This window comes from Harmonia axyridis, chromosome X, assembly GCF_914767665.1.
Source record: "Harmonia axyridis chromosome X, icHarAxyr1.1, whole genome shotgun sequence".
NCBI classification, from domain to species: Eukaryota; Metazoa; Arthropoda; class Insecta; order Coleoptera; family Coccinellidae; genus Harmonia; species Harmonia axyridis.
In genome coordinates this window covers 14,526,934-14,541,981 of record NC_059508.1, presented here as the reverse complement: position 1 = coordinate 14,541,981, position 15,048 = coordinate 14,526,934, and the positions used below count along the sequence as shown (strand labels likewise).

At 36.6% G+C, this 15,048-nt stretch overlaps 1 protein-coding gene across 1 annotated transcript; it reads left to right on the top strand.

Moving 5' to 3' along the window:
- Positions 1-2,008: 2,008 nt before the first annotated feature.
- Positions 2,009-5,824, top strand: LOC123686238. Its single transcript, XM_045626255.1, has 3 exons — positions 2,009-2,279; positions 3,298-3,861; positions 4,901-5,824. Exons 1-3 carry the CDS (start codon positions 2,185-2,187, stop codon positions 5,670-5,672), a joined length of 1,431 nt encoding a protein of 476 aa, XP_045482211.1. The 5' UTR covers positions 2,009-2,184; the 3' UTR covers positions 5,673-5,824.
- Positions 5,825-15,048: the final 9,224 nt, after the last annotated feature.

The following is a 15,048-nucleotide window of genomic DNA, read 5'->3' as shown; positions in this document are numbered from 1 at the left end:
TTTCGACAAAAAAATTTCCGGGTGAGTTCGGAATTCTGCTAATTAGGGTCGTCAATTCTGACACCGCACACCGATTTTTCCTAGAAATTTGAACACGAAATTTGGGAGTGAACAAACACATTCTTAACAAATTTTTTGAAAAAAATTGTAAATCCTTTGATTTTTTCTCCAAATTCCAATAATTCACCCTTGCTTTACTATCTGTGTTATACAAAAAAAAAATCAAATTAAATTTAAACAGCTCCTTCTGTGTGTTGCAGTTTTTTCGTCAGTTAGTATATCATTGGTATGAATCTTTCATTATCATAATTTGGTGGATGATTTCATTTTCATTTTCATGGTATTTAGAAGCTTTCGTCAAACCATTCCCAAATCTATTCAGTTATATCGACACATCCTGTACATCAAGAGCTACAATTTTCAGAGTAAACTCATCGAAAGATCTCACCGATCTTTCGTAATCCTCTTGTTACAGAAAGACACTCATAGATCTGATTCCGAAATCAATTCTGCTTATTGCCAAGATTCGCAGGTGTTCTTCATTTTCTTACGACAGCTCGTAAGATCGACGTGATTATGTTGTCGATGGTGACTCAAACGAATTGATAAACTAAAGGGAAGGAATAGTTTCTGATGGGAATATGGCCAAGAGCAGCATTTCAATTGCGCCACATCAAGGTTAATACGGTAGTTTACATTTATTAGGAAATTCTAATCTGAAACGATAACAATTATATCGTCTGCTGCGGAGATTCTAGGATTTTCGATAAAAAATAGGAATCGAGCATAGAAGGTGCATCCTACCTCGATAATTACATTATTGCGTCGTATAAAATAAAATGTATCATATATTTTCCAATTTACGTTGTTAGTTCTTGATATAAGCCAAAAATTTCCAGTTTTTAAGGAAGTATTTACAAACAGAAGTCATACTAAGTTATACACTGTGCCTGTAAAGCATGGAACAAATTCATTTTTAGTTTAACAGACCATTTTAAGAAATAATCTTGAAACACGTCGATTTTTGATTCTAATTTACCGTATTTTAAAATAATAATCTAATATACAGGGTGAATTGCTTTCGAGTAATGACGTCACCTTCATTTTTCTTGAATGGAACACCCCCATTTTGTCTCAATCTTTTGATTACTCTAGCTGAGCTGATTCCAAAAATGTATCACATGTTGATTCCAATTGGTACAGGGTGGACAAAAAAACAGTAGTTTTGTGTGTGCTCAACACGCGTAACATTCTTTATTAGTTAAATTAACAATAGTATCAAAAATACTTATTGCCTAGCGGCAATTGGTTTGAATGTAGCACCCAGTAGTATGTTACATTTTTAGATTAATAAAAATGAGCTGTTTCCAAACATGTTTGGTACTTGTGGTCTAGCAGACAGAATATGAAAGAAATTATTTCTTATTTTTATACATTTTTATTAATCTAAAAATGTAACAAACTACAGGGTGTTACATTCAAACCAATTGCAGCTAGACAATAAGTATTTTTGATAATATTGTTAATTTAACTAATAGAGAATGTTACGCGTTACTTTATGAGCACACACAAAACTATTGTATTTTTGTCCAGCCTGTACCAATTGGAATCAACACGTGATACATTTTCGGAATCAGTTCAGCTAGAGTAATCGGAAAATTGAGACAAAATGGGAGTGTTCCATTTAAAAAATGACGGTGACATCATTACTCGAAAGTAATTCACCCTGTGTATTAGATTATTATTTTAAAATACGGAAAAATAAAATAAAAAAACGACGTGTTTCAGGATTATTTCTTGAAATGGTCTGTTCAGCTAAAAATGAATTTGTTCCATACTTCACGGACACAGTGTATAGTTTCTTATGAACAATTACTGAACTAACATTCATATTCCTGAATATGCGAAAATATGAATATTAGTTCAATTGGAGATGGTATTTGCGGAAAACGTAAATGAACGGAGTGGTCCAGCACATAGAATATAAGAGATCTTCGAACTTTCTAGAACAAAAAGTGGGCCATTTGAAAAGAAATGACGAGAACATCCAACGTTTTCGAAATACGTGGGTTACATCTATGGAAATACACATCGCCCACTGTACTTTCTTCATGAGAGAAATGTTTCTTTCGAATTGTACATTGCTAGTTGTTCTGCAGTCAAGATTTTGAACGGTAGTACGATATGGATTCCGCAAAAAGATTATCCTTGACGACATTTTTCATTTTTTTCATTGCAGTAGTGAATAGTGAAGAGAACGAAACTTTGGGAGCCATCTGGTGAGTAAACAAAAATGAGAAAAGCAACTACCTATTCGATATGACTATCATTATGAATCGAAGTATTTTTCCCTTGTATATTTCATGTAGTTTCCAACATAGCTTCTTCATGATGGAAAAGTTGTCCGAAACTATAATAGCACAAGGTACGAAGAAACTCATGTTCATCACGCAAAATAAAAATAATATCATTTGGTAAATATCCTATTTGTTCTTCATGAAAAGTATCAAATAGAGCAAACCATGTTGAATCGTGGCTTGATATTGACTGGAGGTTATGAGTAAATATTACCTGATGTTTATTCAGGTCAAATTGCTATTGTCAATATTGTGCTCATGTATGGGATAGCATTCAACGGATATTTCACGCAATGTTGCTTTGCTTGTTGTCAATTAGAACAATAGCCAAACTATATAATACACGTGTAATTGGTTAGACTGCCAACTGCCATCCTGTTCGAATTATTTTGTAAATGACAGTACCAAGAATTTTTTAAGTCAGTAAGTTTGGCCTCTAAATTTTTAGCCGAGAATATTGAAGATCACTTTTGTGTAGGTGATAGACAAAACTTTAACAAATGATTTATTTTTCTCAATATATGAAAATGTGCCCATCTGATTGAAATGAAAACTGAAAATCAGTCCCAACATTATAAATTATATGTTCATGTAAAATTTCCTGAGGATTTTACAAATGAGAGATTGAAACATTTTTTTGTTTTTAAGTTTTCAATCTTCCACTGGAACTTTTGGTTCAAATGAAGTTCATCGATAAACTGAATGATCGATTTCATACAAAATAGACAAATTTGAATATTCCGCTTCGCTGATTTGGTGCCATCAAGACTTTCATTTCTAATTCCACAAAAAATTTTCCAAAAGAAATAATAAATGATCTAAGGAGTTCATACAGTGAACAGAATACAGCCTAAATACTTTTTGACCAGTGTTATATTCTAAATTAGTTATACTTTCATTAGCAGCAACTTGAATCGATATCATAACATTACTGTTGCAGGAACTTGACAGAATACGCCATACAAAGCAGGCAAATATTCCCAGGACACCCATCTACAAATATTCCTTATGGCCAACACCACATCAACAGATTCCAAGCCATCAATAACATAAACAACAACCCAATATACGCAGGACACTACAATAAATTCCACCCATATCCCTATCACCCAAATAGTATCCACAACTACAACCAAAACCCTTCTCAATTTTTTGCTACGTACCAACCACAATTACAGCAAAACCCAACAGGTTACGGGCCCTTTAGCCCACCTTTGGACTACCCAAGGCCACAGCTGAGCCAAAACCCAACAGGTTACGGGCCCTTTGGTCCACATTTTGGCTACCCAAGGCCACACCTGGATCAACCTCAGCACAATAAGGGTTATTTGTCATCGTTCCTTCCAAGTAGAGAATCCTTGATGGAAGCCTTAGATTCCATTGCGAGAAATGACGAATTGCACTGCGTACCCAGGATACTTTGCGAAGTTACATCAGGGACTTTGTCAGCAAGACAAAGCGGCCTCAAGTTACCGTTCAATATCAACATGGATTCAATAGTCGGGTGAGTCACATTAGGTACTTTCTATGTGTTACGTGCGATTTGTGGTAGGCGGCTTCATAACTGTAACGGAATGAGTAACCTTACTCGCTACAATATAAACATGATATTTATCATATACAGGTCGATTTCGATTCGAGATAATTTGGAATTCATCTTTGTGGAAAATTGATTCATTTCATTATAAGTTCTTGGTTTCAATTGAAAGCTGGTTAGATGATCACGTCATGAGGAACGAAATGTCTTATTTTTACCAGTTTCTTCTACAGTTGCTTTCGGGGTATACTCAATTTCATTCGTATGGGTTTTCGATTGGTCTATTTTGTCATACCAATATTAAGCTCATTTCGCTATTAATATTTTCCTATGAACTTTTATCTTTAGATAATCTCTTAACTGTTGGTTGCTCTTATACCTTTAACTCTTGATTATTTTTTTTAAAGAATCCGTTTTTGAAGATCTCATTCTAAATTTTTCCCCATTCAATTTTGCCTTTGTATAATTATTTTCCATGTTTCTCTTCCTTCTTATTGTTTGTAACAAATCCCGTACAAATTCCCAAACCAGGTCTCATTTGAACTCATTTTCATTCTACTACGTTCGAAAGAATCCACTTCTTCATCCACGTCCTCTTAGACTTAGAGTTATATACAGTTGGAAAAACAGATGACAATGTCGTCTGCAAACTGGAGTTTTTTACTCTACGTCTCTGGGATAGCTGATACGAATATATTAAATAGTAGGTGACCTATTACAGATCCTTGGGGTACACCTGAATTGATGTTCCATGTTGTTGACTTAGCTTCTCATGTTAACTCTGAACTGCGAGATATGAGTGTACTATTTTCTTCGAGTTTCTTCCTCTTATAGCCAATATGCTAAATCATATCGAAAGCTTTTTCCATATTATACAGAAAGACAGACCCTGTTCGAGTATACCAGTTGGAGAGACTCACAGAGGATATGAAAGAATTTTGATATCCCAATACCCAAATACAAATTTTCCCAATTGGAATCTAGTGTAATTAAACATTTTTTTCAGGATTTTATCTGGATTTAACGGCATGGAATTAAACCCTCTCTTCTCTTTCGGAAAAGCAGCACTTTTAGGATATTCTTCAAAAGGAAACGCTGGAACGTGCATGTACGCCTACCCAGAATGCCCAAGAGACCCGGAAAAACTTGTTGAATATCTCAACAACTACAACGGCGGTTTCTTCAGATTCTTCAACGGAATCCACCCTCAATATCAACAAAATCAGCCACCATATCTCTTCCACAGACCTCAATATCCAATCAATTTCCATCCAGGCCTATACAACAATTACAAAAACGCTGAAAAACGCATACTAACCAGACCTGACTTCGGCGACGCACTACAGGGCGTTCGTCAACAAAAAGAAGTAAAGTTTCCCAATAACCTCCGCGAAGTCAACAACGAACTGTATCAGACCGAGAATTTCCAAAATTCCTGGCCCTCCAGAACCCTCAGGTTCCCAATGAGAAACGAAGACGCTAACGAGAGACCTCTCAGACAACCTAAGGGACTCACAGTTTTTCAGAGACCGACGCCAGATCACAGACCGACGCCGATGATTTTCCCAGACAGGACGGGTACAGGGGAGCTGAAATTTAGCCTTGAGGAGCTTGAGGAGAACTTGAGAGGACCTTCGGCTTTCCAAAACAACAATTTCGTAAGCTTCGGCACAGAGGAGAATAACGATCCTTTTTATTCTTGGTCCTTCGAGGCGGACAGCTCCAGGCCGCATTATCATGGAATGAACGAGCTCAACAACCACTTCTTTCCGGCATGAACGTGCTCAAAAAAAAGGAAACCTTGCTGTGATATATAAAGCGTATTCTGGATGATGGTAGATAAAACAGGAAAATGTTTGACATTATATTATTCTTTTATTATTTATTGTTCGAAAGTGGTCTGGAAATTGAATAACAAATATTAATTTTTCAAATGTGTTTTCCTCATTGTATTGAATACGTTCTGAAGGAGATCTGTTCTCGATGATAATTTTTCTTTGTTTTATGCTTATAATTCAATAAAAAATTGTGAAATTTTATTTTGGCTCTTCGTTTTGAGAATACAAAGTAATCTTCTCATCGAACTCATCATTCTCCTTCTGTTGAGCATTACGTTATTCCATAACAAACTGAGAAAGATCAGTCGGTGTATCTTCGTGATTTTCCACCAAAATGACATCTCATTTGATCTTTTTCTTCACCAGTGAATTTCAAAAGAATATACGTATCGGTTTTCGCTTCGCGGATCACAAATTGCGGTGTATAAGTCCTAACCCGAACTTGTATCAATTTGATTCCCTAGTGATGGACAATATGAATAGTAAGTAAATCCCTAACAGCAAAGGTGGAGCACAATGGTAATCTCGGGTATTATCCCTCTGTTAAATTGAAAATTATTCACCCCTGGCCATAATACATAATAAGATTTTTCGTTTACCTGACTAAGTCACTACTTCGAATATTTTTTTATACACTACTCAGTGCAAAAAAGGGGACAGACAATGCTCGATCGTTGTTGTCGTAGAAATACATTTTGGTTTATTATTTCCAATTATAAACATTTGGATTCGTTCGAGGCAAAAAAAATTGACGAACCCAAATGGCTGCATAAATCAATTTTGAGTCAGGTATAAGCCTACAACCGATGACAAATTCTACGACACTAAAACTGTGCTCAAATAGACTCCCAACGCTTAGGGCACTTTGTTTTCCCGCTTCTTATATTGAAATTTGAAATTGGCGCATGAGCAACGTGTTTATCCGAAAGAACCACTGATCCGAATATCCAAATCTCGGGAATATCACGTTTGCGCAGGATCAACGCACAACTTTAGCTAGAGCAGCTAAATTTGTATGAGAATTGTTAGAGATATAGAGTCTGTTAACATGATTTTCGGAGTGACAAACACGAAAGTAAAGTTTCTCAGAATGGACTGAAATGTGTTTGGCAAGCGTTATTTTCGAAATCGGAGACCAACAATTTTTCTATTATTCCAAAAGTAATCACAATGCATTATCTACTTTCGATAGACTGGAAAACAGAATATCAAATGACCTATTATATTCCGAATAGCAAGAACATTATCAGTCCACATATAATTATTTGAACGTACGAATATCAAATAACAATATTCAAATTTCATTTTAATTTTACACTAATCCTTCCGATCGGGTATATTATCATATATGGCATCAAACGGAATCGAAAATTTAATTTATTGAAACCTGCCGAATCGTTCATTTGTATGTTTTTCAAATATAATCTTGTGGGCTTTAGCGAGATAACCATAAATGAAAATTACGGATTTTATATTTGATGATTTGGATTTATCAAACAAAACGATACATTAGTTATTTTTGCGCGTATTTTCGTTATTCATTACGTATTTTCAATTTTTCGTGGAAATGGAGGGGGGTTATTTTAGAGCTATAGAATTTTAAATTGCAATAAAACAACGATGGATTATTCGATTGACATGAATTTTATTTATCCGCAAGATAATCTTGTGGCATTACATTTTAAATATGATTTCTGGCATATGACCGCCACGGCTGGCTCGGATATAGTTCAATCTGGACGTCCAATTTTCGATGACTTTTTCCAACATTTGTGGCCGTATATCGGCAATAACACGGCGAATGTTGTCTTCCAAATGGTCAAGGGTTTGTGGCTTATCCGCATAGACCAATGACTTTACATAGCCCCACAGAAAGTAGTCTAGCAGTGTTAAATCGCAAGATCTTGGAGGCTAATTCACAGATCCAAAACGTATAATTAGGCGGTCACCAAACGTGTCTTTCAATAAATCGATTGTGGCACGAGTTGTGTGACACGTTGCGCCGTCTTGTTGGAACCACAGTTCCTGGACATCATGGTTGTTCAATTCAGGAATGAAAAAGTTAGTAATCATGGCTCTATACCGATCACCATTGACTGTAACTTTCTGGCCATCATCGTTTTTGAAGAAGTACGGACCAATGATTCCACCAGTCCATAAAGCGCACCAAACAGTCAGTTTTTCTGGATGTAATGGTGTTTCGACATACACTTGAGGATTAACTTCACTCCAAATGCGGCAGTTTTGTTTGTTGACGTAGCCATTCAATCAGAAGTGCGCTTCATCGCTAAACAAAATGAAATGGACGTAGTGCGCGATACGTATTCTGCACAGAACCATAATTTTCGAAATAAAATTGCACTATTTGCAAGCGTTGTTCAGTCGCGAGTCTATTCATGATGAATTGCCAAACCAAACTGAGAATAAATTACTTGACAGCTGTTAAATCGGTCGTCATCTTGAACAGTAATGCCAACTTAAAGTTATATACCTCGAAAAAAAACAGCCATTATATAAATGTAAAACACTTTGCACGATCTCAAAAAAAAATAGTAGATAGGTTTTCAATATGGAACGAAAAAATAAAGGTGCTTTCACACTTAGACGGGCAGTATATGTGGCTGGCAAGCCGGTCTACCGTGTGATGTGAATCCTCACCCTATTCGAAGTTCCTTCAAATCTGCGAAAAGAACAATATCCGATGTATGACAAAATCGCGATAAACCCCTATACAGTTATACGTCGACTAGGATTTACAGACAGTTGGGGTCTAAACTGAAAAAAGGGTCCTCTCCTTGTTGCGATACACTTTGAAGTCGCATTCTTCGGAAAAATCTTTTGTTATCCGTTATTATGATTACGTTCATTTCGTGTCTTTATGTCAGACCAAGCGACAATGAATTATGATTTGTCGCACTTTAATTATCAGAAACCTTTGAACGCATTCAGTTATCCCATAGCAATTTCGCGTTCAAAGCGCTCTCATCTCTGCTTTCGCGTTGTGAGGAAAAAATCTCTACTAATTGTCAGATATGAAATTTAATAACTCCACAACGAGGGTGATACTTAGAGGGAGTCATCGCCTGTTTCGTTTCAGATGACTAAAAAATTAGGAGGGTTGATTATTTCAGTCCAAACGAATTAATTGAAGACTTACCATGGGTAACCAAAAAAGATCCAGCTGGTTTTTTAATCGAGAAATATAAATACAGTGCCAATTTCGCTTCCTTGTACTTCGATCCTAAATTCAGTCCTCTAAAACACGTCAATTTTCGGTCTTGTGACTTTATTATCTCCCGACAAGTTATAATTTACAGAAAACTTTAATGACCCAAGGTATATACAGAATGACTCCATAGTGCTAGATCAGTCGATAACTCTTGGGCATTTTTGGCTTTTTCCCAATTTTTATATCACACTCATTATCTCCATGGAATTCTGGGGGAATACCTCACTTGTCATCATTTATCTATGGTACTTTTTGACGTAGGCCACTTTTGTCAACAAATTTCATAGATCAGGCCAATTGAAAAGTCCCCGGTCTACCATAGTAAAACACATTTTTTTCGATATCATTTTTGTAGTACGATTTGTCTTTCGCTTCAAAATAGGCCTCAGTTTCGGCGATTACTTCTTCATTAACGCTAAATTTCTTTCTAGCGAGCATTCTTTTGAGGTCTGAGAACAGGAAAAAGTCGCTGGGAGCCAGATCTGGCGAATACAGTAGATGCAGAAGCAATTCGAAGCCCAATTAATGCAATTTTGCCATTGTTTTCATTGATTTGTGACACGGCGCATTGTCTTGATAAAACAGTACCTTTTTCTTCAAATGGGGCCACTTTTTATCCTTTAAACGATCCAATAACGCTATATAATAATCCCTGTTGATGGTCTGGCCCTTTTGGAGGTAATCAATGAATATTATACCTTGCGCATCCCAGAATATTAATGCCATAATCTTGCCAGCTGACTGTTGTGTTTTTCCTCGCTTTGGATTCGGTTCATCGTGTGCAGTCCACTCAGCTGACTGTCGAATGGACTCCGGAGTGAAATGATGGAGCCGCGTTTCATCCATTGTCACATATCGACGCAAAAATTTAGGTTTATTGCACTGTACGGAATCATTAACACGTTGTTTTTGATCGATTGTGAGCTCGCGCGGCACCCATTTTGAACACAGCTTGTTAAGCTGATAAAAGCATGCTGGTGGTTAGTGTTTTTGTCCTCCTAATATTTCATAACATAGGTACCACTTTATTGTTTTTAATAGAATAGAAAAATATAAATTTTTGATTAGGTTCCTTTCGACCATTTCTTTTGTAATGTATACTCCTTTGATTCTAAAATAATCATCATAATTTGTTATATTTCATATTTATTATTGGTGTAAATGTACATATTATCTCTGGAAGCTATACATGTCACACAGCAAATTATCTGTTTTTATTATCTTTAATTGGCGTAATTAGTTATCAATTTTATCACGTCCAAGACTAATTACTCACCAGTTTGAGTTTATTATGATATATTCGTTGTCAGTTTCAACCGATAAGAAATGCTAGTTAGTGAATTCTGATTGGAAGTTCATCAGCGGTGATTCTTGAAGTCTTGAACGGTGCGATAAATATTTGCGTAATTTCTGAGAATATTTATTAACGACATCCTTCCATACTTCCCCTTGTGATAAAAGGAGAAATAAGTGCTATAATCTACAAATTCAACTAAGAAACACTTCGAAATTCACACTATCAAAAAATGAGAAAAGCACTTGCGCTCTTGTTCTAATATTCATGTAATATTTTCATGCAATTACCCATGAACCTCCAAACTGCGATTTTCAAGCCAAGCAGTATGTTTTCCTACAATTGCTATGAAATATACTATTATTTATTAGGGCAAAACTGAAATCGTACAAGACACTTTTTCAAAGAGGTTATGTAGGGTTTTCTTCTTAGATTCAGATTCTGAGTTTTGATTTTAAATAATGTCATACTTACGGATAGAGTGATTCTTGAAAGAACAAAAAGAATATACTAATTCTGATTTTGGTTTCCTTTAGAAGGCTCCTTGTTAAGGACTTTCACTTTAATGCATTTACTAAATTTAAACCAAATCGATTTCAATTTTTTCTTTAAATTTATAAGAAACTCTGTATTTCTGTTACGTTTTGCATAATATATATCATTCTGCAATAATATTGTCAGTATCATTGTTTTCTCTGGACACCCTGTCTACAAACAAATTTTCGGTGAAATCTGATTGATAGATTCTGAGATATGAAATATCCTTAAGATACATTAACATCCCTTCTGAAACTATCAGTTCCTTGAAGAATTTTCCATCTCACATAAAAAAATATTCACACATATACTACTTCAATGTGCAGCTTGTTGGTTGTACTCAAACCACCCTTATATGACCGTGGAATTCAAAAGTATAACATGTCAGAATAACACGTACTCTCCGTGTCATAGAAAACCCTCGAATTGACAGTTCATTCCTACGGTAATTATCCTTAATTTCACGCTTTATGTAACGTCAGTCCCAACATGTGTGTGGTTTTGATCCTTAGACCTATAGCTAGTGTCATCTCGCTCGCTTTTCATTGTCGCATTGAATGGAGAAATGCAAGGATATTCTTTCAATCTTCCAACTACAATAGGGTGTCTCTTGACAGAAGAGCACTTGTGACAACTGACAATATAATAGCCCTGCATTCGTAGATGATGGCTTGTGATCGAAAATATGTAAATGAATGTTGGTTGGACCGTATATCGCATGCTGAAGTGTCAAAACTATCAGCCTTGCTGTTGCGTCATCTCCACGAAGGGGTAGTGTGAGAAACGAACAACAACTACTTGAAGAAGAACATCGATATGGGCTCATACATCAAGTTTTTCTGATCTGAGAACCCTCTGAACTAAAGAATACATAGACGTACAACTTTGCTTCCGCCGTTTTTTTCCGAAATTCGAGGCTTTATTTTGAAAAACTGGTTATACATTTATGATTCAGAGTATTGTCCATCGCTGGCCACTACTTTCTTCCATCTTTCGGGCAGCGTACGAATCCCACGTTGAAAAGACTGGTCATCTTTTGAAGCAACCCACGAATCGATCCAATTTTTTACTTCTTCATAAGACCGGAATTGCTGGTCAGCCAGGCCGTGTGCCATTGATCGAAACAAGTCATAGTCCGAGGAAGCAACGTCTGGAGAATACGGTGGGTGGGGTAGGACTTCCCATTTCAACGTTTCCAAGTATGTCTTGATACTTTCGCAACTTTTTGCGGCCGTTTGTCTTTCAATGCTCGGCTCAAATGCATTAATTGCGTTCGATAACGATCATCTGTAATTGTATCAGTCGGTTTTAACAACTTATAATACACTACGCCGAGCTGGTCCCACCAAATACTGAGCACGACCTTGGAACTGTGAATATTCGGTTTGACTGTCGACGTGGAAGCATAGACGGATATCCCCATGATTTTCTGCGATTGGGATTATCGTAATGAACTAATTTGTCGTCTCCAGTCACAATGCGATGCAGAAATCCTTTCCCTCTTTACCTTGCAAGCAGCTGTTCACAAGCAAACAAACGCCGTTCAACATCTCTCGGCTTCAACTCGTACGGCACACAATTTCCTTGGTTTTGAATCATTCCCATGACTTTCAGGCATTTTAAAATGGCTTGTTTCGTCACTACCAATAATCCTGCCAATTATTGTTGCATTTGACACGAGTCTTGATCAAGTAATGCCTCCAGCTCTGCATCTTCGAAATCCTTCCCTCTTCCACCATTATGCTGTTCTTCGACGTCAAAATCACCGTTCTTGAAGCGTTGAAACCACTCTCGGCACGTTCTTCATTAATAGCTGCTCACCATAGGTATTTGAGAGCATTTGATGGGCCTCAGCAGCAGATTACTTCATATTAAAGCGAAAATCAAAACCTCCCGCAAATGATGAGAATTTGGCTCGTAAGCTGACCTGTTTAATCGCAAATAACTTTATGATGCAAACAGAAATCGACTAATATTTCGATGGCGTTATGTTTACGAATACCTAAGCTTATTGTGTGACATCAACGATCTATGCATGCATCGATTGCATTGGCGGGAGCAGAATTGTACATCGAAGACAAGTTTCATTTTGGTCTATGTTATTATAATGAACGCAAACATGATTTTCTCAGATTAAAAGATCGCATTATTCATAACAGTATGATTGCACGATTCTTCGAATAAGTAAAACCAAATTAACGAGAAAAAGGGAGGGCAGGGTTTGCGGTTAAGTGTGCAGAAGTAATCGATCGGGTTCATTTTTTATTCATACCGATTCCTGACGATCAACACGAAGCAATTGACTGAAAAAAATACGATGCCTCTCTATTGTTTTGGTCGTTTTACGTTGGATTTATTGTAATACACACTTTACGCTCTAGTTCACGTAGATGGCGAGCTTTGTAATTCTTCGCTGATGGGATATGCTCTTTAATTGACATGAGTCGGATTTATGTGGAATGTAATCAAGAATTGATCATTTTTTCTGCTGAAACTGGAATTGCGTTAAGTCTAACTAAAACATTTCCACATTGCTCCTACCTATTTTCGTCATTTAAATGTTTAAAAAATCAACAAAAACTATTGTTTTCATTATAAGTTATGACGGTTTTTCGATTTTCTTCACAAATAAAAGTATGAACTCATATCTTACGTTATGTGATATAGAATATGAATAGGCTATTTGACATCATAAAAATTATTTTCCTAATTCCTGGAATCAGCATATTGACTGAAGACGAACAATGGGTTCATGACGATAATTCCAAGCGCAGAAAATCATGGGGATATCCCGGCCATGATTCCACGTCGACGGCCAAACCGAATATTCATGGTTCCAAGGTCCTGCTCAGTGTTTGTTGGGACCAGCTCGGCATTTTGTATTATGAGTTGTTAAAACCGACTGAAACAATTACAGGCGATCGTTGTCGAACACAATTAATGCGTTTGAGCCGAGCATTGAAAGACAAACAGCCGCAATACAACGAGAGACATAATAAAGAGATTTTACAGCATGAAAAAAATTGGATCGATTCGTGGATCGCTTCAAAATATGACCAGTGATTTCTACGTGGGATTCGTACGCTGCCCGAAAGATGGGAAAAAGTAGTGGCCAGCGGTGGACAATACTTTGAATCATAAATGTATAACAAGTTTTTTACAATGAAGCCTCGAATTTCGGAAAAAAAACGGCGGAAGCGAAGTTGTACGCCTATGTATATAGATTTTTTTTGGAATATCCACGCGAATTGAAAATATCCACTGAATTACTTTAGAGGTTTCAAAAAAATTGTCAAGAGGTCTATCTAACCAACACATGATGTTAGTCTACTGTTTTTTGGGAAGAGGTGACTCACCCTGAATGTTTTCATCAATTGAATTGGAAACGATAAGTCGAACATTATTCGATCATGTCCAAGATATGTAAATATAAGGGACGTAAACGGTCAATACCGAAATCAATTCAGTTATACCCGCAGAATATAAAAATGATTTCGTCCAATCATTTAGCACCCCAAATCGAATTATCCCCAGCATTGTTGTTTCCGGAAAAATGGAAGAAATACACATCGATTCACCGAATTAATTTCTGGCCACCCTAAAAAACTACGCGTACGGCAGGAGAAATAAAGCATGTGAAGAAAAAGAAGATCAGAGTGTGAGCGGGATGAAATTACTCGTTCGTAGGCTTTTGTTTCCCCTTTGCCTGGTCACGTGACCAGCGGGAGCCGCGATAATATGCTTCGATGATGGGTGCGTCCGTATATTTTGTTTGCTCCATGTATTACACAATTCCGGCACCCCCTCTATTCTGATACTTAACTCGAAGAGTGAATTTGTCCAAAAGTTTGACGTTTCTTTTGTCACCCACGGAGGATGCCACGACCCTTGGAAATTACTGCAAGGGTGCAATGGAAGTTTGAAAAAATATCGAGCTTTTCCTTAAATAAATCTGGTAGTTGACAATTATACAGGGTGGTCCACATTCGATGGTAACCTGAACTTTGACGGAGAACGGATTACATTGAAAATTTGGTTTTTTGGGTAGGAACCACTGCTCTATCGATATAAAATATTGTCTGCGCTGCGATAATACCGCTTATATCTGAAAGTACCAACAACTACGATGTTTCAAATGGAACACAGTGTATATTATCACATTTTCCGTTTTGCCGTAGCCTGTTGATTATTTGTGAGAACTAACTGACAAAGAAACTGCAATACCCGGAAGAAGCTGTTTAAATTTTTTGTTTTTT